This window comes from Mus caroli, unplaced genomic scaffold, assembly GCF_978045245.1.
Source record: "Mus caroli unplaced genomic scaffold, Mus_caroli_1 scaffold_10, whole genome shotgun sequence".
NCBI lineage: Eukaryota > Metazoa > Chordata > Mammalia > Rodentia > Muridae > Mus > Mus caroli.
Window position 1 is genome coordinate 89,238,443 of NW_028227265.1, and position 26,602 is coordinate 89,265,044.

Here is a 26,602-nt window from a genome sequence, read left to right on the forward strand (position 1 = left end):
CTTCTGACAAAACTCTGGGTACACCATACAGCTATCTATAGTTCTCTCTAGTCTATTTCTTGCCCTATGTAGCCAAGTTTGCCACAATAAAAGAAGTCAAAAGCTCTGCAAAACCCTGATATATTATTTTGGCTTTCCCCCTGCTTTTTATTGAGATAGGATCTCATTCTTTATCTGTATCTCAGGATAGCCTCAACCTATGATCTGCCAACCTCAACCTTTTGAATGCTGGAATCACAGCTATGCACCACTGTGTACCGTTCACACTATCTCTATACTTCCCATCCCCACTGGTACAATAACCACATAAAAAGAATCTGTGGAGCTTGTGATGCATAACTCGCTCATGGTGAACTCATGGTGCCTTCTGGAGTTCTGGTCCTTCCTTTCCATGCACACACTGGAAGTGTCTGAACCTCTACGGGTGAATAGTGTGCAAGTGTCTGACCTGTGGTTCCCAATGGTCTCCAGTTTGAAAATAAGGGTAACAGCTTCTTCTCCTTTTACAGCTCCCTTCTAGTTCAGGGTGTTAACGTTACAGAAGGCCATGCAGCGCATGTTCCTACAAGTTCTTCTAACACCTTAAAGAGTGTTCACCTGGATCTGAACTCATGAAGCAGGTTTAAGTGGTCCCTTTCTCTCCACCTTTGGTTTCAGGTTCCCCCCTGGGCTATGTATTCCATTCTAGTCAGACTGCATTATTGCCCAGTCCCCTCAAAGGGGAATTTTAGTGGCTGTCTTCTCTCAGTCACTTACTGCTTCCATTCTGGGTCATTCCGTTCTTGGCCACTTATACGGTGAACTATTTCATAAAACTTTAATTCTATGGCTTGTGCTGTAAGATCGAGAATTGACAAGTGGGACCTCATGAAAATACAAAGCTTCTGCAAGGCTAAAGACACCATCAATAAGACAAAAAAACCACCAACAGATTGGGAAAGGATCTTCACCTATCCTAAATCAGATAAGGGACTAATATCCAATATATATAAAGAACTCAAGAAGGTGGACTCCAGAAAGTCAAATAACCCCATTAAAAAATGGGGCTCAGAACTGAACAAAGAATTCTCACCTGAGGAATACCGAATGGCAGAGAAACACCTGAAAAAATGTTCAACATCCTTAATCATCAGGGAAATGCAAATCAAAACAACCCTGAGATTCCACCTCACACCAGTCAGAATGGCTAAGATCAAAAATTCAGGTGACAGCAGATGCTGGCGAGGATGTGGAGAAAGAGGAACACTCCTCCATTGTTGGTGGGATTGCAAGCTTGTACAACCACTCTGGAAATCAGTCTGGCGGTTCCTCAGAAAATTGGACATAGTACTACCGGAGGATCCAGCAATACCTCTCCTGGGCATATATCCAGAAGATGTCCCAACCGGTAAGAAGGACACATGCTCCACTATGTTCATAGCAGCCCTATTTATAATAGCTAGAAGCTGGAAAGAACCCAGATGTCCCTCAACAGAGGAATGGATACAGAAATTATGGTACATTTACACAATGGAGTACTACTCAGCTATTAAAAAGAATGAATTTATGAAATTCCTAGCCAAATGGATGGACCTGGAGGGCATCATCTTGAGTGAAGTAACACAATCACAAAAGAACTCACACAATATGTATTCACTGATAAGTGGATATTAGCCCAAAACTTAGGATACCCAAGATATAAGATACAATTTGCTAAACGCATGAAACTCAAGAAGAACAAAGACCAAAGTGTGGACACTGTGCACCTTCTTAGAATTGGGAACAAAACACCCAGGGAAGGAGTTACAGAGACAAAGTTCGTAGCTGTGATGAAAGGATGGACCATTTAGAGACTGCCGTATCCAGGGATCCATCCCATAATCAGCTTCTAAACGCTGACACCATTGCATACACTAGCAAGATTTTGCTGAAAGGACCCAAATATAGCTGTCTCTTGTGAGACGATGCCGGGGCCTAGCAAACACAGGAGTGGATGTTCACAGTCAGCTATTGGATGTATCACAGGGCTCCCAATGGAGAAGCTAGAGAAAGTACCCAAGGAGCTAAAGGGATCTGCAACCCTATTGTTGGAACAACATGATGTACTAACCAGAACCCCGGAGCTCTTGTCTTTAGCTGCATATGTATCGAAAGTTGGCCTAGTCGGCCATCAATGGAAAGAGAGGCCCATTGGACTTGCAAACTTTACATGCCCCAATATAGGGGAATGCCAGGGCCAAAAGAATGGGAATGAGTGGGTAGGGAAGTGGGGGGCGCTATGGGGGACTTTTGGGATAGCATTGGAAATGTAATTGAGGAAAATATGTAATAAAAATATTAAAAATCAAAAAAAAACTTTAATTCTAATATTATGTTGCCATTTCTCAAAAATTCACACTACTTACTTTATTCTTGCACATTTTAATGCTAACCCACTCGAATGAATTCCCAAGGCAGCCACAGTTATTCTTTATGGTATCTACCTACCTGTCTTGTTCCCCCTTAGACTGAGGAGTCATTATCTGACAGGATTCTCATATTTGATTTTTTTTTCTTATTCTCAAACAGCATTGCTATTTAAGACTATACTCTATGAAGCCATAGCCATATTTTCTCTGAGTACTTAAAAAAAAGCCCTTTAAAGGGATTTGGGGGAACACAAGTATAGACTGAGCACATTGGCTAGTCATTACTGAATGTTATCAGGTAGGAGCAAAATATTTTCCTGTCACCAAGAGACATTTTATGAATATTATCAAAAAGTATTTACTGCAAAGTATATTGCTCAAACTCTCAATGGTTAACTCTCTTTCTTTTAATTTTATGTCAACAAAGAATACATTTGTTTAAGAATCTTTCAAAGGAGACTTAAAAACAAACAAAGAAACAAAAAACCAAAAAAAAAAAAAAAAAACCCTGTCCACAGGAATGTCTTTGTTAGCAAACAACAAAAATGATGTTTCAACATCTGCAGCTCTAGAACCTCCTACCAGTTGCTTCATGACCATGAGTGGAAAATGATCAACAGTCCACTGCTAAGGAGACAAACAGGGCTCTTGATCATTCAAAAGTAAACAGCTGATTGTCAAATTAAGACCTGAGCAAATACATCCTTCCGGACTGTCACCGTGCCTCCCAGGACCTGCTCCTCTTTTACTTCACATGTCCCACGCTGTCATCCACAGTGTCCTGTTGTCTGGACATCCTTTTGTGGGCGCACATACAATCCATGGAAAGACAAGAAGCAAACACAGCAAACACTAGTAATTACAACTAAGATATCCAGGCCCTTCTTTGTAGTATATTCTGGGCTTGACTATTTTTGCTTGTTCTTGTTGTATGGATTTCGTTGTATGTGGACAGTGTGGTGTTTAAGTGTACTTCTTTATACGGGAATGGTCACTTTGATTATTATGGTCAATCAAGCTAACAGACCCACCAAATCAGTTGCCCCTTTAAAAAAGAAGCCCTTTACAATTGTTTTCCTCCAAACCAAAAATATCTACAATGAAAAATATCCCTCTTCTAGTGATGTAGATGAACATCCTAGCACATGTAAGACGTGAGCAGAGGCACACCTCACCTTACAGAGTCAAGGCAAGCCTGATGTTGAAAGGCTATTTTAAAGTCACACAATATAGAGAAAGCATGGGACAGTATTCCACATCTATCCTTATCTACACACAGGGACAGAGCTGACTCTGTGTCACCCTTGACTGTTGTCCCAATCAATACTTTTTGGTAATTTCCTCACTTCTGAATGGCGAAAGGGGACAGTGGGGGGACAGACTGTTTTGTTTTATTTTGTTCTGATCTTTTACAGAGGTAACAATAACAAAGCTCGTCATCTAGGGGCCAGTCATGGGAAACTAAACATTTTAAGAGCTGGCAATTCTATTAGTGTGTGTGCTCATTTGGTCTAACAAGTGACCAAAACAGCTCCTAAAAGCAGCACCCACTGTGGACACAGCTCGGGATTGTGGATGAGATAGATTTTCAATGCTGATATCTGCTTTTCTGACTGGCCAGATGAAGGCAACACTGTTCTTATCAGGCTTCTGGAAAGATCCCATGAGACACATATGTTAAGTGCCCACTACAGACCAGGCACCTCCATGGTTGGTGGGTGGTTGGGGGAAAGGGACTATTATTTATTTACTTCTGTAACATACACCAAAGATAGATGTTTAGAAATTTTGATCTTGGAACACCAACAATACTCCATTTATATGAACTTCCTACTTTTATTTAGAAAGAGTGTAGTTATGTAGAAATTAGGATCTCTGATAGAACAGAGAGAAAGAGAGAGAAAGAGAGAGAGAGAGAGAGAGAGAGAGAGAGAGAGAGAGAGAGAGAGAGAGAGAGAGAGAACTGATGACCCTTAAAGGAGAAAATTAAGGCCCAGGATTTCCCATTAACCCTCCACTACCATCCCTCTCCCCTCTCTGTTGACAGCTGCCGATGAGATAGATGACAGCTGATGAGATATTTTGAGAGCCATTCTTCCAAGCTGACCTCTATCTGGGGAGTTCTAAGGAACACCCAAAGGTATTGCAGGGGACCTGGAGGGAGAGCATAGGACACACTCTGCTTCCCTCTGGCTCACCTCATCCCTGACCATCATTTAATGGACATTAGCATCTTCACTGGACAAGGTAATTTAGTACCAGCAAAGTATCTGAGGCACTTGATACCAGAAGAATCTCACATCTGAGAAATTTGAGGACGCTGGGATATTTACCGACTTTTACCCCTCCAGCATGAATACCTGAAATCTAAAAATGTTGAGCTCAATAGATTTCAGATTGATAGAATTTGGGATTTCAGAGTTTGGGATTTGGGATGGTCAACATGTATTTCAAGTATCAAGAGACTTGAGATCTCAGAGGCTGTATCTTACAAACGTTTGTCATAGTTGAATAACACAGGTGTCAGACTGCCTTTCCCGTATCACAAGCGCATGCATGATGTGTACGCAGAGTATCGATGCCTGGCAACTAAGCAGGGTTTCCAGAGCCAGAGTGGGCTGGCTCCTCAGGAGACTGATTACAAACATCAGCTGAATTCTGAGCCAATGAAAGAGCAGTTTAGTGGCGTTCAGCAAAAGGCAATGAATGGAAGGTCCACAAGGAGGGGAGGGAGCAGAGGAAGAAAGGAGAAAAGGAAGGAAGAGGGAGGGAGGCAGAGGGAGAAAGGAAATGAATATAAATGAGGCAAAAGCAGAAAGGTAGAAGTGCAGCTAATAAGGAGTCAGACATCTGTCAAAGTGCAAGACCAGAGGGCAGAAACCGGAGTGTTGGTCCCCAGCATGAGAACAGGGCCTGAGTGGCCAAGGTCAGAGGCACTTTTGTGTACCTAATAAAAAAGGACTCATAGCCTGTATTCTGCATGAATGCAAATCCTTTTGGGAGGAAAGCTGCCCAGTTTAGGGCTTCAGCATTCCCACAGACTCAATTAAGCAAGTCATGGGCTTACAACCAAAGTCTTCCAAGCACACAACCAAACAACAACATATAAAAGTGACTATGTGGCCCTTCTAAAACCTCAGATAGTGGGAAATCACAGTTGGGCATGAAAACGTAAACGTTCAAACTACTGTTTAAAAATATGAAAAGTAATCAGGTAGATTAAATAATAATAATAATAATAAAAGATCCAAACAGGCCTCTTGAAAAAATATAATCAGAGAAATAAAAAACTCAGTGAGTGGGTTAAGGGGAATATTACATTCAGAGAAAGATTCTCTGCACATAAGCAGAAGAATAATAACATCTGAGTCTAGAGATCGCCTGAGTCCAGGTGGCGTCCAGTCGTTACCACCTGGACAGTGTATGGTAAACTGCAGCTCTCAGCATTAAAAGAAATGGGACTCAGCACAAATAAATTCACACAGGTGGAGGGGAGAAATGGAACAGCAAATAGACACCCAGTAATGCAACGACCAAACATGTAAGAAACACAACACACCAAAGTGACTGGTTAAGGCACAGACACCTGTAAGTACCAAAAATCATACTGAATATTACTGAAAAAAATCCCACTAACAACAGTGATTATGCTCTGGATTTTTAATTCTCTAGTTGTATGTATCATTACTGATTCATCACATCAAAAAATATGAAAATTTTGGAGGTAGGCAGAAAAGGATCAGTCAATGTTACAACCATATATATGAAGGCAAAACAACCAGGCACATGACAATAATACCCAGAAAAAAGAAAAAAAACATAATTAAAATAACAGTAGCTTATGAGATATAGTAAATTCTAAGAAAAAAAAAAGACTCATTATAGAATAGAATAAATTCAACTTATTAGGGATAAATTATTCTTAAAATTTATACATATGCTCATTTTGTGACTATAACAAAATGATTGAAGCTGGGTACTTCCCACATGAAGGTATTAGCTCAGTTAACAGGAGATTCAGGGGCATTGTCTTAGCTTCATCATGAATGGCATCATGTGTGGAACAAGAGGAGAGACCACATGGAAAAATACACCATGATGCAGGGAGAGGCCATGTTCACACTCTTAATATCAATGATCTTGTGAGAACTAAGTTAGAACTGACAAGGACTACCTTAATCCCTTCAGAGGGTCAAGACTCTGATGACCTAACCAACCCAACCTGGCACCACTCTTAGATGTCCTATAGCCTCTCAACTTTGCCACACTAAGGGCCAAGCTTCTCCCATAGAACCTCACAATTGAGGAGTTACGTCTAACAAAACAACTTAAGAAAAAACATGAAGTGACAACAAAGAACCACAGAGACAAACTGACAAATGTGTGTCCATAAGGATAGGCTTCAACTTTCTCAAGTTATTGATGTTAAAAATAAAAGTTGAAAAATCCCTAACACACAGAAGGCCACCCAATACGACAAGTGATGCAGACAGTTCAGTGGATTAGATCCATTTCTAAACCGCCATTGTCCTGGGCACTGAGAAAGGAACAGGAGTGTCTTAGTCAGGGTTTTACTGTTGTGAACAGACACCACGACCAAGGCAACTCTTACAAAGAACAATATTTAATTGGGGCTGGCTTACAGGTTCAGAGGTTCAGTCCATTAACATCAAGGTGGGACCATAGCAGCATCCAGACAGTCATGGGGCTGGAGGAGCTGAGAGTTCCACATCTTGTTCTGAGGGCAGCTAGGAGAAGACTGGCTTCAAGAGAGCTAGGGTGAGGGTCTTAAAGCCCATGCCCACAATGACACTCTTGCTCCAACAAGGCCACACCTCCTAATAATGCCACTCCCTGGGCCAAGCACATACAAACCATCACAATGAATAAAGCCAAGTTTTTACCCTTGTGGAAATAAAAACACAAGTATGGATAGAAACAATAAACAAATGTACAAATCAACATGTTCTGACATCTCCTCTGGAACTCGAGAATCCACACACATCTCAAGTCCAGGATAAACATGTAAAAACTTATACAACTGTGAAACGATATTCTTTATTCTTTATTCTTTATCAGGCAACTGTGACAATGGCCAATGGCCAATTAGTTACTTTACTAACAAAGTTACTCTAAAGCACAAACATTTGGAAGCTTATGTGTCAAAAACTTCACAATATAGTTCACAGCTTTCATAGAATTTCAGATCTCAAAAAATATCCTCTAAGCTCTCAAATATTCTGCTTTTATATAAAAATAACTCAATATAAACTCCTAGAAACAATGTCCTGAGTGTCTTAATACCTTCATCCAAGAGCGTGCCAGTACACTCAGAACAAGATGTGGAACTCTCAGCTCCACCAGCCCCATGACTGTCTGGATGCTGCTATGGTCCCACCTTGATGTTAATGGACTGAACCTCTGAACCTGGTCTTAACATTGTTCACTACCTTAAAAACTCCCCTATATTGAAAACTGAAACCACTTTTCTCTGTCTTCATTTTTACCACAAAGTCCTTGTGGTCCAATATCAATATCAGAAAATCCAGAAACCAGCAGATTGAACCAGGGGCTCATTTTACTGTCATGTTAGGCAGGTCCTGAGGCCATCTGCCTGGAGTCTACAGACCAGAGACAAGTCCCTTACAGCTTGCCTGTTTTTTGCTCACTATACAGACTTAAATTCGTGATCTGAAGAGCTCTGTAACTCCGGCCCTTGTATCCGAATTCCTACCAGTTTGACAGTGAAAGGGGTGAGAAAAAAGGCCCCTCTTAGAAGTCACAAAGGCCACTCACTGTACCTTACATAACATTAGCTAGAATTAGTCTACATGCAACAGTACCTTTAAAGGGTATACTCTCTTCAGGTGTTCATGAGCATGCCAGGGTTTAATAGGAAATCAGACAGTGGGGACAAGCAGACCCCTCTACTATGTCACCCAAGGTAACATGACAAAATATAATAAACATTCTACCCAATTTCTCTTCTCAGCCACTTACCTGAGTAATACAGCTGAGGACACATTATCTTGCAAGCTCTACGCCATCTTTGTGTGTGTGTGCGTGCTCTCTCTCTCTCTCTCTCTCTCTCTCACACACACACACACACACACACACACGCACACACACACACATCTCCAACAGAGTTTCCAGACTATAAGCCAGATAATTTCCTTCTCTGTCTGAAGTTGAACTTCTGCAGCCCCTATAGTCATGAATGCATCCTTACGCATTTGTACCTCTTTGCACCAGTTTAAATATAACTGATTTGTATTTGTACACACCATGACATACAAGCAGAGGGGGAGAACTGGGAGGAGTTGGCTCTATCCTTCTACCAAGTGGACTGAACTCAGGTTGTGAGTGTCTGCAGCCAGCACTTTGTCTCATTGGCTCCTATAGTCTCCGTTTAAAAGCCATTCCAAAGGCAATTCCTTAAGCTTTGTCTCTGGGCAGCACTTCACGAAGATGAGAGGTGCAGAACGGAACACTTTAAACAGGAAAATGAAAGCAGCCTGACTCCACATTTGGGTTTGATTTCTTCCTTGTATGACTAGCTGGGCGCCAGTCACACATCATTCTGGGCATGGACACAAGAGCTGGGCTTTCTGGAGTTTTCCTCCTGAGCCAAGCATATGCCAGCACCCCATGCTAATGAGAGAGTCACTGCCAGAAAGCTGAAAGAAGGCCAGAGCCCAGAGCCTCGACTCCTTCTCATGAAGAACCCCTTTCTGGGGCTACTGGCTCACGTACAGCCAAGTCCTGCCTGGCATGGCTGTCTTCACTGTGTTTTCTGACTAGGGAAGTTTCTGAGGCAGTACATGATAGCAGACAGGCACTAAGGTGGATGGAAAGGCATATTCTACCAAAGCACGTAGGAGCGTCAATCAAACTACCAGCATAGAAATGCTGCCTAAAAGGGCTATCAGCACCCTGCCAAGTGAATCTGATGTAAGTTTTTACAGCCACACACTCTGTTCCCTTACCACAAATCACAAAGAACAAGCCCAGGCCATTTACAAGCATCCTTTGTTTGTTTATTTATATGGGAAAACCACAAAGTATACCAAGCATTGCCTAACCCTATAAGTATTTCCCTCCATTTTCTTCTGAAACATAAATACTTCTTTGTCCTCCTTCTACCAAAATATACAATTTCATACTTTAAGTGGATTTCTTTTTTAAACAGCAAGTATCCTAAAAAGGCTCAAGGGGAAAAGGAGGAAGAGAATAGAATCAGTAAAGGAATTATAGTTATCGTGCATATGTTAGCTTAGTCAATAATGTCAACAAACCTAGGACCAAATATCATTTCGGTACTATGTGTTTTCTTTCAAAATAAAAATTAAAAAAAAAAAAACCGCTCAGCCCAACACAGGTTCACAAAAAGTCATTTCAGCCTCAAATATTTCAGCTCTGCAGCAATTTGTTAAGTACCTAAGAGCATACAGCCAGAAGGACAGGCTTTTTTTGGATACTTTAGGAATGTTATACGTCAGTTCTGCACTCACAGAGCAACAATAGACTAGTAGCAAGGCAGTGATATATAAATATATTATATAATAAATATGTAAATAATAATATAAGCTGAAGGGGTTTGAAGCCCCACAGGAGGTACATCAATATTAAACAGTGCCCCCAGAGCTCCTTGGAACTAAACCACCAATCAAAAACAACAAAAACAACAACAACAACAAACCACATGGTGGAACTTGTGGCTCTAGCTGCAACACAATGACTACACAGTGCCATGGTTGCTATCATCATTTCTAGTTTATAGGTGACAAAACCAGAAAGACTTAGCACCAGCTAAGTGGGTGAACTGCATCTCACAATTCACCCGAATGTTTTAACTCTGTGATGGTGTCTGGAGGGAGACACTTTGGGAGGGAATGAGGCTTCCGTGAGATGTGAGATGTGGGTGGATTTCTCCCATCCCCCATGATGCACTATGTCTTTAATAAACCCTGGAGTTGGCACTCTTCCTCTGCCATGTCAAGACAGAGAAAAGGAACCATCTGCAAGCCAAGTGAGCCCGGACCGGAGTTCCTGCCAGGCTGCCACCCAGATGGTCCAGCCTCCAGAGTTATACCAAGTTAATGTCCATGGTTTAAGCCTTCAATCTATTGTTATTTTTCATGGTACCTTGAACAGACAAAGATACTGGGCATACCAAGTTAGGACACAGAACCAATTCTGTCTGACTGTCCACAATAGGCTGTAATGTGCACGTGATGTGCATTAGCATTTTAGAAAGAATGCAAGGGAGTCGACAGTGAATATAGCCTCTCCGTTTCCCTTTTGCTTCCATTGGATTTTGCTGCTGTGGGTGACATTCTGGGGTGTGTGCACTATCTGAAAAGATAAGCTTGAAGTCTGCACTTCTATCAGAGCTCAGTTTCCCCTTAGTGGGCACTAGCAAACAGAGTGAATGCTCAGAATGAACAAAGTGTTAATTACCACAGCCCAGAAAGCAAGGCACAGGCAGTTCTCCATGAATAAATAGTCCTGTTATGAAGTACGCCTTCTAAACTGAGATGAAATACTACCCGGGGCATGCCTTCAGGAAAGAAATCCGTCGCCATAGCTTGGTGAGGGGCCAATGGTAGCTAACGGTTACATCAGTCAGCTGAGTATAGTAGCAGCAGCAGAGAAACTCCTAGTCCACAGGGCTGCCGGATGTAGTGTTTTCTTTAGTTCTGATCCATGGGGATGAGGCAGGGGAATGAAGGAAAAGGAAAACAAAAGGAACAAATACCTCAGACCATCATATGGAGAGAAAAGCGTAATAGAAAAAGGATTCTGCTTTTAAGAAAGGCTGCCCCACAACAGACTTTGGGATATAACTGTGGAAACAGCAGCGGCTCTTCACTCTTCTTACCCATTAAGGTTCCTGACGTGTGTACATCACTAACTCCTCAGCACCTCAGCCTGTCTTCAGAGGGTGAAACTCAAACTCAGCACTATTAAACAAAGTACTCAAAACCATAGACATTTGTACTCGAGGTCTGTATGGCTGGCAAGCCTCTTCTGTTTGCTCTGCTCCAAATAACCAAGAAGCAATGGGAAAATGCCGAATTCTTCCTGTTCCCAGGCTCTTGGCTGCCAACCTAACACTTAGCCAATAAAAGGACATTTGGAGGTCATCAAGGTGTTACCAAAAATATATCTGAAAAGCTTTGGGATTTTAAAATTTCATCCGCATGGGATTTTTGACCTTTCAGTGTTAAAATACGGAAAGCCACTACTGGCTGAAGAAGGAGAATGCAGTATTTTGTCAGGCAAGCATTATAGAAAAATCAATCTTTAAAGATAAAGAAAAACTATCTAGATAAGCATCATGTTAGGAATGCTGCTGAATATTGAAAGCCTATTTCTTGTGGCTGTAAAATCCTTCAATGATTTAAAATAAGGCTATTTGCAATAAAAAGCTGAAGATTTTTCTGCAATCGCATTGTACTTTCTAAAAGGCCGTACACAGTTCACAATTTACCTGTCACAATCTTACTCTAACTTTTGGTTTCTCAAGTATCGAATATTCTGAAGTCCTCACATATTTCTGAATTCAAAACTGTTTGGGAGTAATGTGTCTTAACCCTTCGAGGTTTACCTTTTATATTTTTACTTTGTTTTGATTGTATTTCAGCTAACCTCTGATAATATTAAGAATGTCTCCTTTCTATTGTCCAAAGGTTTTCTGTGGGTTTTATTCCATTCCCGAAAGTAAATCAGTGTAATTCAGTTAGAGTTAACATAATTTTCTTATTCCATGGAAGGAATGTGTTTGAAGTGATGGGGATCAGGATTATTTGAAGTTTTCACATAGAATTATCACTGTTACTTCTTAATAGCCATTGTGAGTGAGGTATGAAGATCGCAGGAAGTTCTGAGTGGGTGAAGTCCTTAGAATGTGCTATTGACATGGGCATAGCCATGTTATAGATTCCATTAGCATCAGGCTCAAAGGTTGGCAAGGTCTTCCTCTGGAGACCAAGTGAGAGTGCTGGCAGTGTGTGTCAAAAATGTCTACCACAGCTTTCTTCCATGTGACGTTTGCCACCTGAAGACTGCTCCCCTACAGAAGCTATTCTTACAGAGGTCAAACTAAACCAGTCTCCTCGATCCCGCTGTACACCACACACCCTGCCTCCTTGTTTATCTGTAGGTAGAACCCCACCTTGTTCAGCTGTATGCAATAACACCGCCTCTCTTTTCAACCCTAACAAACACACAGAGCTTCCAGGGTACTGTGGTGTCTCCAGCTGAGAGCCCAGTCCACTCGATCCCAGACATTTCTGTCAGGGTCTATATGAGTCTATGTTTTCTTCATTCCCTTGATGCACTAGTCTGGTCCACCCCTAGAGGACAAGGCAGTGTGGCAGGGCCCGATGACACATAGTATAAAGACCCTTACAATGTAAGCTACACAAAGGTAGGGACTTTGGGTATTGGCATGTAGCAGGAACTCGAAAATTTCTTGAGCAGATACCTTGCTCCAGCCCCATCTTCTTAAGTCCTGATGAAGTAGCCCAATATAGAGTTACCAAGATAAGAGGGAGGGCTGGGTCTGAAGACCATGTCCTTATTTAAGGATCAATAAAAGAATGCAGCAGTATGGTAACAACAAGCAGGAACATTGTGCTGCTACAGGATAAGTGATTCTGGCAGGTATCAGCTAGGGCTGCTGCTGGACTCTACTGATGGTTCTTTTTGTGTCGGGATAAAACAAATGCTCAGCCCCTGGTTCCCTCTGCATACAGACAAAATGACAGTTAGGTTGCATAGCAAATGTTCTAGTCTAAAGTACACAGTGTACCAACTACACACCCATTCATCATCCCCAGCCTTGTATTCAGTAAAACCCACAGGGACTAGAGAATTTTGAAAAAACCAACAGCCATGCTCTCATTACTGACGACTCTGGAAAAGGGTCAAGGGTCATTACACCAGAGCATAACACTTAGATCAAGTAAATATTGATTTGGTAAACCTTTCTTAAGTTTAAAGGTTCAACTGACGCAACAACCCACCTAGCGTTAACTGTTTACCTGCAACTTCCCATTGCCTCCCCCTTTCCCCTCTCTCTCAGGGCTGCATGTAATTCAAAAGAGCAGGCACTGCTTTTACTCAGGGTTCTGCCTGGCTACCTACCTGCAAGGCAGAAAAATGTTTATCCAAAGATTAGAGAAGAATGTTCCACCCTTAACTCACTTGGTCCAGCCCATGTTGCATCCACCGCTGGGATGCCATCTGAACACACTCTTGCTGCCTTTTTTGCTTGGTATTTATTTTCTTTCAAGACAGTCTTGCTATGTATCCCAGGCTCTTGTGGAATGTGTAACTCACCTGCTTCAGTCTCTTGCCCTGGTTTATGAAGTGCTAGGGATCAGACCCAGATCTCTGTGCACGTCACACAAGTACCTTACCCAACTTGTCCATTTTATCTTGAGACAGGATTTCACTAAGTTGCCCAGGCTGACCCTGAATTCAATCCTCCTGTCCCAAGCTCTCCATCTGCTAGCCTTACAGGCCTGTATCATTATCATCAGGCTTAGCACCCTGAGTCCTTTACAAGTGTTTATGAGCCATTGTTCCCAGCATGCAATGCGTGCTTTAGGACACAGAGTATTTTCTAAGTTGATTGGTCTCTGATTCATTCACCTTAGTTCCACAAACTCCTTACTGTTTTGCGTTACGGTTTCATTCGAGCATATTCCTTTCTGGAGCCAAAGAATTGGGGTCAAATTAGCAGCAGACTCTGGGATAAAGGAAGCAAGCATCACAGATGAACAGAGGTGTTTCTGCTGCCAAGCAATCCTACAAGGGATGACCACATACACTTGTTGCAAGAAGTGAGCATTACTGAATATTTAATACTTATCTGCTACTTGTACGTCGAAGCAACCCTAGGAACTCCTCACTCTCTGATGTTCACTCTTATCCAGACAAGCTATCCTGAGAATAAGCCTGTTCAATTTTGGAAAAACACCAACAAGATATTAAATCTGTGTGTATGAGAAAAAGTGAATAAAAGCTTTGGGTTTGTTTTTGTTTTTGGATTTTTTTTTCCGACATCAGAGTAACTTTGTAACTACAAAATCCCTTCCAAAAATTAGGATGAGACTGAGAGACAAACAGCCTGCAAGCTGTTGGTGGGAATGGGAAATGGTGCCACCACTCTGGAAAACAGAGTCGTAAACTAAATAACTAAAAACAGAATCACCACCCGATGAACTCCTAATGCGAATGGCTGTATAAAAGGATGAATAAAATGTGCGGTATTAATATCACGAGATAGTAAGTAATACTTAGCTATAAAAATGAAGCAAATTCTGGGAGCTCAGTGGATACAGTGCTACCCAATGTGTGAGGACCCGAGCTTGACCCCAAGAACCCTGGGGAGGGAGAGACAGGTGGATCTTCAGGAAGTCCTGCCTTCAGAGTTAGCTTCAGGCCAGTCAGAGACTCTCAAAAATAAAGTGGACAAGCCCAAGGAATGACAGCATGGCTTCTACATGAATGTGCATAAGCTTGCATGCACACCCACCCACACACACATCACCACACAGAAAGGAAACAAATGAGGACACACAGTAAACCATGGACGACACTTTAGGACATTGTGCTAAATAGAAACAACCCAGGCACAAAAGGACAAACAATCCTCTTACATACTCACAGAAACAGAAAATAGGATGGTTGTTACCAGGCTCTTGGAGGCAGGGATTGCTTATGGGTAGAGTTTCAGTGTTTCAGGAATCAGAAGCACGGAAAAGCTGCTGAGCAGCAATGTGAACATACTTAACAGGACTGAACTGGATACTTAGAAGAGCCTTAGACACAGAGTTTATGTTATGTGCATAAAACTGTGGTATCACAAAGTTAAAATGGTGCACGCCTTTAATGCCAGCACTTGGGAGGCAGAGGCAGGCAGATTTCTGAGTTTGAGGCCAGCCTGGTCTACAGAGTGAGTTCCAGGACGGCCAGGGCTACACAGAGAAACCCTGTCTCAAAAAAAAAAAAAAAAAAAAAAGAAAAGAAAAGAAAAAAACAAAACAAAATAAAATTCCAGGTATAAACACACACACACACATTTTTAGAATTTACCTTTAAGCCAGCAAGCCAAAGAATCTTAAATGAGGTCATTCACTCTAAAGGCAGTAGATTATTTTGTGAAATTAACAGGTGCACATGTCACAACTTCCATGAGGGAGCTTGCAGAAAGGACTCAGCCTTTAGTGACCAGTATGAGTTCTCACTCTAAATTTGAACTTTCAAAGGTCTAAACTGAAAATGAGCTTCTCCCCACCCCTCCCTCACCCCACACTTCCAACCCCCTCCCACCCCTGCCACGGGGAGGTCTAGTGTTTTAGATCAATAGGTCTTCATGAAGTATCTGCTGTTCTTGAAACTCCTGACCAAAAAGTAGGACCTGCTAGTGAATGCAAGTGAATAATATACTCCAGAGGCAGAGGAGACAAAGCACAAAAGTAAGCCAGTGAACTCTTTCTACTCTGTAAATAACTGCAACAATAATAAACACAGCAAAGAGGAGAAACAACTTCAATATGTGGTAATTGTTAGTCTAAGTCAGTGGTTCTCAACCTTCCCAACGCTGAGACCCTTTAATACAGTGCCTCATGCTCTGGTGACTACCAACCATAAAATTATGTTTCTGTTGTTACTTCATAGCTATAATTTTGCTACTGTTACGAATCAAAATATAAATGTTGGGTATGCCAGATATCTGATATGTGACCCCAGGGGGGACATGACCCACAGGTTGAGAACCCCGCTCTAAGTGACTTCCTTTACTTACAGAAGCAACCATCCGAACTGATATCCAAGAGAGAGCCAGGAAAATCCACCACTAACCCTTTCCTGAGGAATTGTCTCACACTTAACATGATGGCATAAACTGATGGGATTAAAACTTTCTAAAGGGTTGACTTTACCCTCCTTCCACGTTCAGCTTCTTTTGTGTGTGTGTGTGTTTATATATATGATTTATTTTTTTAATGTATATGAGTATACTGTAGCTGTCTTCAGACACACCAGAAGAGGGCACCAGATCCTATTAGAGATGGTTGTGAGCCATCATGTGGTTGCTGGGAATTGAACTCAGGACCTCTCGGAGAGCAGTCACTGCTCTTAACGGCTGAGCCATCTCTCCAGCCCCTTGTTTTTATATTCTTAAAGGGCTGTCAGTGACCCCCGGAGTTAGTATTTGCGGTCAGGACTGAGGGAAAAGCAGTGGAGAGGAAACAGAGGGAGGAAGGATAAGTATGTCGTTCTTATGCTACAACACAGGGTGAGTTCAGAATCCTTCCACAGCAGCAAGACCGCTAGAGCCTGTGCCACCTCCATGGTCATAGAAAATACAATCTTCAGGCCAGGGACAGCAGAGTATTAGTTAGGGGGACACCCCAGAGAAGGTACACGCAAGATCTAGCATTGACAGTTCAGAAGCTAGTGAGTGAGTGGTAGGCTTGGGTTTAGCTAGACTACTCATTTAATTTTGGTCGAGGAGGGGAAGATGAAGAGAACCACATGGGGTCTGGTATTAGCACTCCACAGATCATAAACTGCCCAGCTACACTCTGGGATCTCTCATGCAAGAGTGGCATCAAACACAAAGTGGTCAGAAAGAACACGAGTACACAGGGGAAATCCTCAGGGATAGTGAACAGGGACAAGCCACTCGCTCCCTCCCAGAACGAACTTAACCACCCTTCGGAAGTTCTAACTACTCCTGTCCCCAGGCACTGGAGGAAAGAGATGGAAACAAAAACAAAGACAAAAAAAAAAAAAAAAAAAAAAACCAAACAAACAAACAAACAAATCAACCGTGCAGTGGTGAGCATTGAAACATTAAGGGGAAAATGTTGACTTCTCCCAAAGACACAGCTATCCCCAACCATTCGTTACCTTTAAATATAAAAATGTTGTCATTTATAGTAGCAGTTTAGAAATATGATCTATTTTCTCAGATACATCTGCACACAGACGTGATGGCCAGCTTGTGTTTGCAGAGTAAGAATGGCCAAGCAATGGAATAGATATTCTTCTAAGCCAGCAATCTCATAATTCAACAATGCTAGCAAGCAATGTCAAATATTTCATCTATAACGATGTGCAAACTACAGTCCAGTTTTTGTAAATGAAACTTCTTAAAATATTGTTCTACACATACCGTTTTATTGAAAACAAAGACAGAAATGAATACAAATTTTTTGCATTCTGTTTTTCCTCCTTTACTTTATACTTAATTCAAAGAAATGAAGACTTTTGTACCAACTCTGGGAAAGAGCCTAAATTCTGATTCAAGCGAACTAGTGAGAGATGTAATCAGAGTTCCTTTCTTTAACCCTTCTGATTCCCTGGACCTAACATACAATACATTAAAATCATACATGATGAAATAAAGTCCCATTCTTAGATTCTGTATTACTCTTATTACCAAAGATGACAGTTGGTGGTCACACTTCCTTCTAGGAGAGCAACTCCACTTCAGGATCATTTTTGTCAGAGGTTTGCTATGCAGCCTTAGCTGGCCTTGGGTTAAAATCCTCTTGCCTCAGTCTCCTCAATGCTGGTATTAGAGGACCACCATGCCGCCATAGCCTGCACTTAGGGATATTTCTCATTCCACCCTCATGCCCCTACACCCTCTGCAGCTTTCAACATTACACACTATGAAAGGCTGGTCTGGTCATGCACAGAGGCGAAAAAGACAAAGTCCTTTGAAGTTGTGTTAAGAGATGGGGGAATTGAGGCAGGGTCTCCTACAGCCAGGGGCTGCTCTTGTTCTCCTGACTCTCCTTTCTCCATATCCCAAGCATCAAAATTTTACAGGCACCCATCCTGTATTCACCATCACATCCAGCCTAAAAAATTTTAAATCTCTGCAAAAAGTAATTTAGTACACTTTCTGGTAGCTCAGTGAGATAATTTACCGCATTTCACAGAAGAGACGGAAGGTACAATACCTAGAGATACAAACACAGAAGAGCATTCTGAATAATTTACAAGGATGTTTTTGAAGTGACAGTCCTGAGTTGTTTGCTCTTCATATCTCTGTTGTGCTCTGTACCAGGAAAAATAAGATCCAAGCAATGCAAATGTGCTGCTCGTTATGCAGAACACTCACAGGATCCACTTCAGTGAAGCCAACATGCACCATCAACAGAAATTTATGTGGAGTCTGCTCTTTTTTCTGTTTGGGTCACTGAACTAAGTGCAAACCAGCTGTTACCTAGGACAATCCAAAAAACACAAAAAAACTCACACAGCTTTTTTTCTCTTATTCTGAGCTAATACAAAGCACTTACTTGTTCAAAAGTGCCATTTTTGGACGTTTAATTCTTATTAACTTAATGCCTTAGAACACTTAAAATGTTTTTATTTTCAGATTAAGCCTGTATCTTTCATTTCATTGTAAAGTATGCCATTTATTAAAACTGTTCACATATTCAAAATATGAGAACATGGTAGATTCTGAAAAAAATCTTAAAATCGAAAAACCTTAAGTGGGAATTGTAATTTGACGTCCACTTGCAAATTTCCACATGAAGTGTGCATTCTAGCAATTTATGCTTTTCCTCCACTGAAACAAATCAATGTTTCCACATCTAAATTCTTAACATTCGCCTCTGGACCCGGTGTGTCAATTTTCAATGTTCTATTTAGTCTCAGATCCTCGATTTTGGAACTGTCAGGGCAAATGTCTAAAATGTCATTCTCAGGTGCTTATAAGCTCCGTTCTAGATTTGTCTAGTGTTGTGTTTGAGATAGAAGTAAGTGCCAGGAACTCGGCAACTGTCCGTGGGGAAGGACTGAAGAAATGAACCCTAGGATGCTTCTCACGGTTTCAGACATTTCTCACAAGACAGTTTTAAAGGTACTGGGGAGTTTGGAATGCAAAACCAGCTACCACCATCGTGTCTTGTTTTGTATGATAGAACAAGCTGAATTCCCAGGCAACCAAGCCTTACCCATGCATGAATCTTCTGAGAATATGATCGCTTTGGAGGTGAAATGTTCAGTGTCGGGAGTTTAAAAGGGCACCAGCTTAGGAGGTGTTTACACAGATAGTACTACAAATTGTAACAACGCCCACCACTGTTCCTCAATGGCACGCAAATGCACTCTGTGCTCTTTTCTTGATGAATAGCACACATACAAGACTCCTTCCCCCCTCCCCGCCCCGCCCCCCACGTGAGCACTGGGCCACAAATGCAGTACATCAAATGGCCTTTTCTTTCTCTCTTCCACCCCCTTAACCAAATATTACAAACCCCAACCACACAAACTCTGCAAAAGATGGACTTCAGCAGAGAAATTGACTGTAAATAGCTCTTTGGGGTTCACAGCCTTTGGTTCAGCACATTACTAAATAAATGTAGCAAGTAATTGCTACAAACTAGTCATTTGCTCCTTAGACACAGAGGAAGCCTTGAAGGGGTATACCCCTTCCCTGATAGTAGCATTTAGTCAGGCTCTGAATCAACTTAAGTTTGGGAGCTGCCAGTGAGTTCTACATTTGATGTACAGCAAACCAGGAGAAAGGATCTCAATGCCATTTTAAAGACACCCCAATATTACGTACTATTCTTACCCATTCCTGCTTGACCTGTTTATGGGTGTGATTATAAATCCTCAAGTGAGATGATCTTTCGATAAAACTGAGTCAAATTCAATCCTTGGTCCATAGGCACACACTGAAATCTGTGAATCTGAGAATTTAGCAAAAAGACTATGACTTTGGAGATCCATGGGAACATTTTCACCATGGTACAAAGAGGCCAGTCATCTTTATGCTACTATGAAATCTCTTCCTGATAGCTTGTGTCCAGTTGAGTATAGTTTCCCCTGGAAAAAGCCTGTTACCAAAAACTCAGGCTACTCTATAGTTCTGTCTGCTTTGATGATCACATCAATCACTGGGGATGGAAAAGCTTCTCTTTCCACCAGTTGATCTCATAGTGAGCCTCCAACTGCTCTACTTACCTTGGAAATTGGACACCATCATAAACCAGCAAGGAGAGAGAACCCCTGACCAAAAATTCCATGTAGACTCTGCAGGCTTTCTCCAGGTACCTTCCTAAGGCATTGGTGTGGCTTCTGTATTGTGAGGTTCTTATCCCAATTTGTAGAAACTCTAGCTGTCTACTGGATGAAAGTAGGGTTCCTGAATGCCCAGAAATGTCAGGGAGGGCCAGTCTGCATATAGTGCATTTTTTTCTATGGAGACATGAACTGGACAAGATGTATGGAGAAAAACACAACACAACATATCTGTCATGTCACAAGCCACTGCTGTGCACTGGAGCCACTGTGGTCACAAGCTTTTCTTTCTTCCACTGAATACATGCTCCTTCTGTGGTAAACCGGTTCACAGAGCAGGGAACACCACTACACAGAACAACCTAAAGGTTCACAATCAGGCTCTTCTCCGGGGAATTCATACCCAAGTTTTCCAAGTCGATACAAACTACCAAGATGATTTGTTCACTTGGTTTGCCTGTTTCTGCCTTCCCAGTTCTGGGAATGAAGATGGTTCACCATGCTCAGTCCTGATTTTTTTTTTTTTTTAATGAGGACAACAGCTAGGGCAAATTACAAACATTCTGGGAAGTATTAGCCAAACACTACTATGTGCGCATGAATACACACACAAAACAGGTACTAATGCGCAATAAATAAAGTAATTTCTGACTATGGAAAACTCTACATATAATGTCTCAGGATATTCTTGGGATCAAAGTTGCAAAACCTATTCTATTCTAAGGGAATTCTGACTTAGGAAACTGCACTCAGTCATCTGGCTGACTATACCATTATTAAACAGCACAAGCATAGAGGTAAATTTGGCATGTTAATTTCAGAAGCATATTAAGTTGCTTTCACCTGATGCAGACCTTCTGTAAACTGGACAGCAGAAATTATGGAAAGGGGAAAGAAACCCAAAGGATAGATGCACATGCTCTGATTAAGGAGGACATTTTGGGTGATACCTAGTTGAGTTTTGAATCCCACTGCTCAAGTATGTTAAGTTTGTTTCTTGTTCTTATTAGCTTTTTTTTTTTTTTTTTTTTTTTTTTTTTGGTTTTACGAGACAAGGTTTCTCTGTGTAGCCTTGGCTGTCCTGGAACTCACTTTGTAGACCAGGCTGGCCTCAAACTCAGAAATCCGCCTGCCTCTGCCTCCCAAGTGCTGGGATTAAAGGCGTGCGCCACCACGCCCGGCTTCTTATTAGCTTTTTAAAGAACTTGTACTGCATTTACAAACTCTGTCCCAAGTGAATGTCAAATAAATAAATACTGCTGAAAAACTCTAATTTTTCCTATTGGTTCAGTATCAAGCAGCCATTAATTCCACCAGAGATTCCTGTTGTCAGCACTCTTTGTCAGGATGACAACAGCAGCTGTCAGGGCCAATGCAAGAAACTCTCTCCTAATTAAGATCAAGGTATTAACCCCGGCACCATGTTTCTTCCCCCCCCCCCAAGTAAAATAAGTAAGAGGTGAGTGTTAAAGTTTATTAAATGAAGTTATAGAAGAAAACACCCATTTTTAATCTATAACCGATCCAATCTTAAATATGAGCAGCTACTGCTGTCCTGAGCAAAGTGCTAGAACAATGTGACCATCTTGACTCTGGTATTCTCAGGATCCCCTGATAATATGACATCAAAGTCCATATACTGTGCCCACCAGGTGGACCCTGGGAGGAAGGGCACCTCCATGGCCCAAGAAGCACCATAGTAGACATGATGGGATCAAACACTAGAGTCTGAAAGCCAGCATGAGTTCAGGAAAGAAGAGCTGTGGGAACAACCAATAAGAACCAACATGGGCCTTCAACATTCTTTGTTATGTATTGTTCAGTAAATATTTTTAAAAATGAAATGAATTCCTGGAGGAAAGGTCGTGGGGCTGTTCTTTCCTTCTCGGTGTTGCTGGTTCCCTGATCAGGGTCAGTTCTGAAGAGAGGAGCCAGCACTCACTACTGTCCCAGCATGTGCAGGCATGCTCTTCATTTCTAAGCTCATTCCATGGGTTCTACCTTTAACTTTACTCTTTCACGGGCAGATGCTTTTTACACAGCCTCTAGCTTGAAGGTGCTGCCTTGGATAAAATAAAGTCCTTTATTAAGAAAACCCAAGGTTTCGAACAACATGGCGCATCCACATCCACCCAGTAAAATGAAGGACCACAGCTCTCTGTAAGGACAGAGGTGCACACTGAAGGGCACAATAAGAATGGAGAAGACACACAACCCACGCGTTTAAAGCCTCTCTCTCTCTCTCTCTCTCTCTCTCTCTCTCTCTCTCTCTCTCTCTCTCTCCCTCTCTTTTGGTTTTTCGAGACAGGGTTTCTCTGTGTAGCCCTGGCTATCCTGGAACTCACTTTGTACACCAGGCTGGTCTTGAACTCAGAAATCCACCGGCCTCTGCCTCCCGAGTGCTGGGATTAAAGGCATGCGCCACCACACCCGGCTAAAGCCAGTCTCTTAAACAAAGCCCACATGAACTCATATAGTTTTGTTTTTTTTTTTTTTTTAAGTTGATACTAAACCTTTACTAGTGAGAACATTGCCATAAGGGCAGGGGAAGTCTTCAGAAAGTGACACCTAGCATCTAAAAAGTGTCCATAGGCCTGTGAAAAACAGTACTGCCCCAAGAGATTAGCACAGAACAGTTAGGTTGCAGAGTTAGACAAGAATAATAAATAGATGAAGTTGGGACTGTCGTGACTAGCTATTGCCTGCTGGAAATGAGTCCTCCATTGTATTTGGGTCTGAGAAAGCAGCGCCCACAGCCACGGCTACCACTTCTAAGACAAGAGTCAGAAAAGCACATAAAAAGATGTATGGGCATATTAACATAAATTTGCAGCTAGCTATGAAACAAAGACACCCAGCATGCATCCTTTTGATAACGAAACAGTAGTCGTCATAGGACACAGTGCAGCCATAGCTTCCCGTGTGCACACAGCACTCAAGCCATCCGTTAAGATTCGGCATGACTTTCATACAGTAAACAACAACAAATGATTCTTAAAATCCATCAAGAAAGAGTTTCCTAAATGCAAAAATAATTATAGAATCCCTCTATGATGCCAGTAATTAGTTTTGGGTCACCCAGTGTCTGGTGTACTGTAGGGATCCAGTAACTTTTCAGGGAAGGCATGTAAACATTTAGAAGACAGGCAAAAACACATTTTCTCAAGCTGTTGGAACCATTTTACAATGAAAACCCACTGAACATGTGTTAGGTCACACTAGGTGAGGGGACAGAACAAAAACATATTGAAATGGAAGACTGCAAAGGGAAACATTTTGTTGGTTTTTATTGCTGTTCAAGGTTTTATCTATATAGTTCTGAATATTTTTATAAAGGTTCAGAATAAGTTAAAGATTTAATTTTGCTAAGGCGTTTAGGCAAACACAATGAGCGCGAAGACACACAGCTCCCTTCGCTTTCTTCAGTCTTGTGTCATTCCTTTGGCACAGAGTACCAAACACCAAAGCTTAGAAACACATTCAACTGAAAAATTTCCTTTTGTTCTAAATATTTGGCATCTAAGAAGTCATCTATTAAGAAACCAGACTTTGAAATCATATTCATACTATGTCTGATGAAAAGCAAAGCAAAGAGCAGCATGAGACTGTTTCCAAAACTCTGCTCTGAAAGTTGGTCTCTGACTGGCGCACGCGCATGCACACACACGCACACACACATGCGCGCGCGCGCACACACACACACAGAGAAAGAGAGAGAGAGAGAGAGAGAGAGAGAGAGAGAGAGAGAGAGAGAGAGAGTGCAAATAAATGCAACTGAACATAAACTCATTAACTAGGTTAGACATGAAAACATTTAGGGTAAAATATTTTGGAAAAGGAGAAGGAATGGCCAGTTAGGAGGAGAGTCCTGGCTCAGAGAGTCAGAAGAAATACCGCTGACTTGAACTAGATGGCAGGAGAAGACGATTGCTGGCATAGAGCCACCTAGAAGGGAGAAGAGGCAAGTGGTCTGCAAAGGTGCATAGCTTGTAGTGCAGGAACACCAGCTTTAAAACTCTGCAGACACGTGTTCAAGTGAACCAGAGACATGGAAACACAGGATGAAAACCTCCACAAGTCCTCAGAGTTTTTAAATATCCAAAGCTCCCAGACTGTCCTTCTAGCTGCCATTCCTCTTTCCTGACTCTTAACTCTGAACCCAGTGAGAAAAACTGGAGACCGGAATCAAAAGAGCTTGGCTGACAAGGTGAAGGTCAGGGTTCTGCAAACTGAATCTCTGCAGATACCAAGAAGCTCTAATCTGATATTCAGTCAGGACACAGCCCCAAAGATTACGATGCCTTAATGTAAATGACACTCACAAGGGGGAAGACCATGAGCAGCAAAGCAGTAAACTTGAAAATGCAAACTACATGTAAGGTTGCCTCGGGATTCGCTCCTGGATGGCGGCCAAGCTGCAACATTTTAGCATAAGGAACGGGAAAATGTTCCTTTGAGCAGATGTATCATTTCTTTATTCTACTTTGGTGTGATTAGAAGAAAAGAAAGATCTAAGCGCACAAAAAGTATATATATATATATATGTATATATATATATATATATATATATATATATATATATATATATATATATATATCGTTCTCCAACAGTACAGCTCCTAGCCAGAGACAACAAAGTATTGCTCTTTACCAAGAATACAAATATTAATATGGAGGCAGAAAAGAAAAACACATTTCAAAAGCGTGCCTCAGGCAAGAACGAAGTTTCAGGGCTGACACACTTAACTACACAGCCCAAGCCGTAGAGTCTGCTCCATTCCAGCGAAGAACGGACCCACATGGATCTAATACTGTAGTCCCAAGGGAGTCATTACCTAAATGGCGTTGAAGACAGTTTTTCATAGTTTAAAGTTTGAATTGGATTAACTCTACTTCTGGCATCTAGGCAGGTTTTAGTTTGAGCGTCATCTATGACTTTTATAGCACCCATTTCTTTGAAATAATTATAGGATTACCTTACACTGCACACTGCACATATGGGACAACAGAAGGCGGTGCAGACTAGTCGAATCCACTATCTGAAATGAAGGTTTTAAGGTACTCAAGGCTGAAGACTTTGTGAAACGGGATTAAAAGGCACACAGAATAACTCAAGTGCTTAATACTGCATTCATTTACTTTAAAACATACATAGAGACTCCCCCAGGGGAGGTCATTTTACCTGACTTACCCAATCCACAGCAAGATGGGAAAAGGCTTCGTGGCGATCGAAGTCTTGTTCCAAATTTAAACCAAGAACCCCAAGGGAGTGAAAGACGACTTGGGGGACCACTCCTCCTGCAGGGTGTGGGGGCGGGCTACCCTTTCAGAGAGATACCCAGGGTCTCCTAGAACTCAAGTGACTAGGAACACTCGGGGAGTCCGAGTCCCTATGCCCAAGTTCTGCGACTCGCGTGGCCATTGCGGGATCTGCACGCCTCGAGTGAGAGTCAGCCAGCGGCACCGGGGACCCACAGAGGAGAAGGGTAGCAACCCCAGGTGCAGGCCGGAGACCCAGGGTCCGGAGCTGCAGTCCCTGTCCCCAGTGCCCCCGACGCTCCGCTCAGCAGTCGCTGGAGCGAGGCCTCCGGGCAGCTGCACGCAGCTGGACGCGGCCTGGACGCCCGCGCTCCACCGCTCGCTTCCCTTCGCCCCCCCCACCCCCCCCGCACACTATCCGCAACTTACTGGGGCAGTGCCCTGGCCGCGCGACGGGGACGGGAACAGGCACGGGCGAGCGAGGGGCTGCAGCGCTCTGCGGATCCCAAGCTCGCGAAGGCTGGACGAGCAGCAGCAGCAGCCTTTCCAGGTCCGCGCAGACAGAAGCTCCTGCCGCCGAGCTTGCAGAAGGCGGGCTGGGCACGTGGGCACCCCTCTGAGTAGAGGCGGAGGGGCGGGGCGGAGTGGGGCGGGGCGAGGGGGCGGGGCGGCGAGGGGGCAGGGCCGTCCCGCCCCTCCCTCGTGCTCGCGACCCTCGCCTGGAGCGTTTGTCACGGCTCGGCGGGCGGGCGCGCAGAGACTCCAGGAAGGCGGTGTCTAACTCCACGCTTCTGAAGGGTCAGGGTCAGGATCAGGGCGCGCGCACACGTGGTTACACGTACACGTTTGCCCGCTGGGGTGGGTGGGCGTGGGTCGGAGACGCAGGGTTT

At 42.6% G+C, this 26,602-nt stretch overlaps 1 protein-coding gene across 2 annotated transcripts in view; it reads right to left on the reverse strand.

Annotated features, from left to right (window-relative positions):
* The window catches only part of Slc7a2 (solute carrier family 7 member 2), a 59,651-nt gene extending 33,338 nt beyond the window's left edge, over window positions 1-26,313 (reverse strand). The window contains exon 1 of one of the 2 annotated variants that reach the window (XM_021170249.3): window positions 26,142-26,313. Coding sequence is in view for 1 of the 2 variants with exons in the window: in XM_029480905.2 (XP_029336765.1) it covers window positions 3,077-3,090 (14 nt within the window). In the remaining variant the exon portion in view is untranslated. Of the gene's footprint in view, window positions 1-3,076; window positions 4,082-26,141 lie in introns of those variants that run through there. The other variant, XM_029480905.2, reaches the window with a different exon arrangement.
* Window positions 26,314-26,602: the final 289 nt, after the last annotated feature.